Below are 3,415 nucleotides of genomic sequence, written 5' to 3' on the forward strand. Positions count from 1 at the left end.
AAAAAAAAAAAAAAAAAAAAAACTTCCTTTTATTTGTTTTAAATCAGCTGCCTATTCATTTCATTCAGTGACCCCTAGTTCTTGTGTTATGTGAAGGAGCAAATAACACTTCTTTATTTACTTTCTTCACACCAGTCATGATTTTATAGACCTCAATCATATCCCCCCTTAGCCGTCTCTTTTCCAAGCTGAAAAGTGCCCGTCTTCTTACTCTCTCCTCATGTGGCAGCTGTTCCATACCCCTCATCATTTTTGTTGCCCTTTTCTGAACCTATTCCAATTCCAATATATCTTGTTTGGGATGGGGTGACCACATCTGCACGCAGTATTCAAGATGTGGACGTACCATGGATTTATATAGCGGCAATATATTTTCTGTCTGATTATCCCTTTCTTAATGATTCCCAACACCCTCTTAGCTTTTTCGCAAATCAACATGTTTTAATGGTTCCCAACTAACAAGAATGACCCTTTTTAGGAAAAGAACTAAATACAATGGCAAAACAGGATTTCAATCCAGATTTTCTGCTTCTTGATTGAAATCAATCCACCGTGATGGCCACAAATCCACCTCCTGTGGGTATCACAGGAGCCAACCCACCACCCAAGGGATCTGCTGTGGAACTCATGTGGGGCTGGGGGGCAGGTGGAAGCGGAGAGGTGAGCAAGACCCTTTGCTCACACCCTGTCAGACACACCCATCAGGAAGACGGGGATTCACGTGGAATGGGAGAGGTGCTCACACACTGAGGTGCCCCTGGGGACCCTGGAAGCCACTGCAGCCATAGTGCGGGAACCCCAGGAGCTGCCCACTGGATGTCAGACCCTTGCTGTCCCAGGAGCAGCTAAGCCCAGTGAGGACCTGTACCCCCACCCAGCCAAGGGCATCTCGGGGAGTCGGGGCAGGCAGCCGTCAGACATGCTTTGGCTTGTTCACACAAGGTCATCGCCACGGTCGATCCGCCGGGGAAAGAGAGTCATCACGCAGCTGCCCTCGCCACTCCCCCGCTGGGTGGAACACGGGCTGCCCTGTCACCTCCACATATCCCCACCACCCCCAGGGCCCCACCCTGCTCACTTGGTGATGCTGCTGCTGCTGCTCCCGCTGGTCCCTCCACTGCTGCCCCCCGCCTTTTTGGCCTTCTTCAGCTGGGCCTGGCGTGCCCGCGCCTCCTCATCGCCTCCCCGGCCCTTGTGCTTCTCCGATTTCTTCTTCTTTTTCTTCTCCTTCCTTTCCCGCTTCTTTTTGGGCTTGGAGACCGGGCCTTGCGACAGGGCGGCCAACTGCTCATGCACTGCCCGCAGCTGGGGGAGAGACACACCAGTGAGAGGGGGGACCCGGAGACACGAGGGGGCTGCTAAGCCGAACCCTGCACAGGGCAGCCAGCGGCTCATGCACTGCCCGCAGCTGGAGGGAGAGACACACCAGTGAGGGGGGACCCAGAGACACGAGGGGGCTGCTAAGCCAAACCCTGCACAGGGCAGCCAGCGGCTCATGCACTGCCCGCAGGTGGGGGAAGAGACACCAGTGAGAAGGGACCCGGAGACATGAGGGGGCTGCTAAGCCGAACCCTGCACAGGGCAGCCAGCGGCTCATGCACTGCCCGCAGGTGGGGGGAGAGACACACCAGAGAGAGGGGGGACCCGGAGACACGAGGGGGCTGCTAAGCCGAACCCTGCACAGGGCAGCCAGCTGCTCATGCACTGCCCGCAGCTGGGGGGAGAGACACACCAGTGAGGGGGGACCCAGAGACACGAGGGGGCTGCTAAGCCAAACCCTGCACAGGGCAGCCAGCGGCTCATGCACTGCCCGCAGCTGGGGGGAGAGACACACCAGTGAGAGGGGACCCGGAGACACGAGGGGGCTGCTAAGCCGAACCCTGCACAGGGCGGCCAGCGGCTCATGCACTGCCCGCAGGTGAGGGGAGAGACACCAGTGAGGGGGGACCCAGAGACACGTGAATTCTCACCAGCTGCAGCTGGAGAGGGATGACAGGGAGCAGAGGAAGGGAGCTCAGCACTAGCCCAGAGACAGGGCCCCCACGCAAGGGGGCCAGGACACAGCCAGGGAACCAGGGAAGCTAGCGCCCTGCCTGGGGCCAGGAGGGCGATGGAAACGAGAGACAGCAAGGAAGACACAACTAGGGGCAGAGGGATCTAACTGCTAACTATGGGACAAGAGGCAGTCCCAGAGGCAGGGAGACAGCACCCCACGGAAGAGCTAAGTGCTGAGTGGAGGGACCCAGCCAAGCACTGGCCCCCCAAGAGAAGGCACTGCCTCCACACCCCTATGCTCAGGGTCGATGGCCTCACCTGCTCCTGTAGCTCCGCCAGCCGGTTGGCGCGCTCCTCCTCCGAGTCGGAGCTCTCCTCGCTCTCCGACGAACTCTCGCTGCTGCTCTCCTCGTCTTCCTCATCCTCATCTTCGTCCTCATCCTCGTCGTCGCTGGACGACTCCTCGGAGGAGGATTTCGAGAGGGCTCCAGACAGCCCGGCCGACGGCGGGTTGGTGTCCAGGGGCTCGTCCGGCATCTTGGCGTAGCTGAACTCGAACACGTCCTGCGGGAGGACGAGGGAGGCCAGGGTTAGCGGGTGCAGTGGGGACACAAAGGCGTACTGAGTCCTGGGGCAGGGGAGGGGAAGTGCCACCTGGCCCCACTGCCCCACTCACCTGCAGCTTTCGAGCCATGGCCACGACGTCGTGGTCGGGCGGGTTGTACTTGTAGCAGTTGGAGAACATTAACCGGACGTCGGCAGCAAATTCCTGCGCGTCGTGGTAATCCCGGTTCTCCATCTTCCGCTGCACCACAGGCAGAGAACACAGGGTGAGCGGGGGTGGCTGCACCAGGGAAGGGGCACAGACCCCCCACCCCCAAGGTTCTCCCCAGACTGGGCTGCAGCAAGGGGGCTCACACCAGCTCATCAGGCAGTTACCACTGGCCAGAGCCTTCTAGGCACTGCTGGGGGCAGGACAGCCCCCACCGCCCCCGAGGAGGGACAGGGTCTCAGGCTGCCACAGGACGCCTGTGAGCCAGTGACGCTGCCTTCCACAGGGCGGAGATGTGGGGCGATGCCGAAGGCTCCCCAGTGGGGTACCTGTCTCCTACAGACCCGCACCAGGAAGGCCTCAGCTCATACCTGTACGGCACGGAGGTTTCTGGGATGCCCCCTTCCCAGGGCCAGGTCATGGGCTGCACTTCAGTGATGCCTTGGTACTAAGCTGTCTCTCACTCCCCAGAGGAAGACTCCAGGACACACCCGGAGGTACCCCAGCACCCCTTTCCCTCCCTCCCTGCAGAGCCCCCAGCCGTACCTTGATGGTGCTGAGGTCCATGGGGCACTTGATGATCTCGTGGTAGTCGTGCAGTCCCAGGGCCGAGGCGTCGACGGGCTTGTAGAACGGCCAGGCGTAGGC

General features: G+C 60.0%; 1 protein-coding gene across 1 annotated transcript in view; it reads right to left on the reverse strand.

The window, feature by feature from the left end:
• Positions 1-3,412, reverse strand: part of LOC112123379 (bromodomain-containing protein 2-like) — a gene marked incomplete at its 5' end in the record, with an annotated part of 5,789 nt that extends 2,377 nt beyond the window's left edge. Inside the window, 4 exons of the mRNA XM_026647193.2 lie at positions 1,079-1,305; positions 2,314-2,559; positions 2,672-2,800; positions 3,314-3,412. Coding sequence (XP_026502978.1) covers positions 1,079-1,305; positions 2,314-2,559; positions 2,672-2,800; positions 3,314-3,412 — 701 coding nt within the window. The remainder of the gene's footprint in view (positions 1-1,078; positions 1,306-2,313; positions 2,560-2,671; positions 2,801-3,313) is intronic.
• Between the last annotated feature and the right edge of the window lie 3 nt (positions 3,413-3,415).

Source organism: Terrapene carolina, unplaced genomic scaffold (genome assembly GCF_002925995.2).
Source record: "Terrapene carolina triunguis isolate 2854851 unplaced genomic scaffold, T_m_triunguis-2.0 Scaffold51483, whole genome shotgun sequence".
Taxonomy (NCBI): domain Eukaryota; kingdom Metazoa; phylum Chordata; order Testudines; family Emydidae; genus Terrapene; species Terrapene triunguis.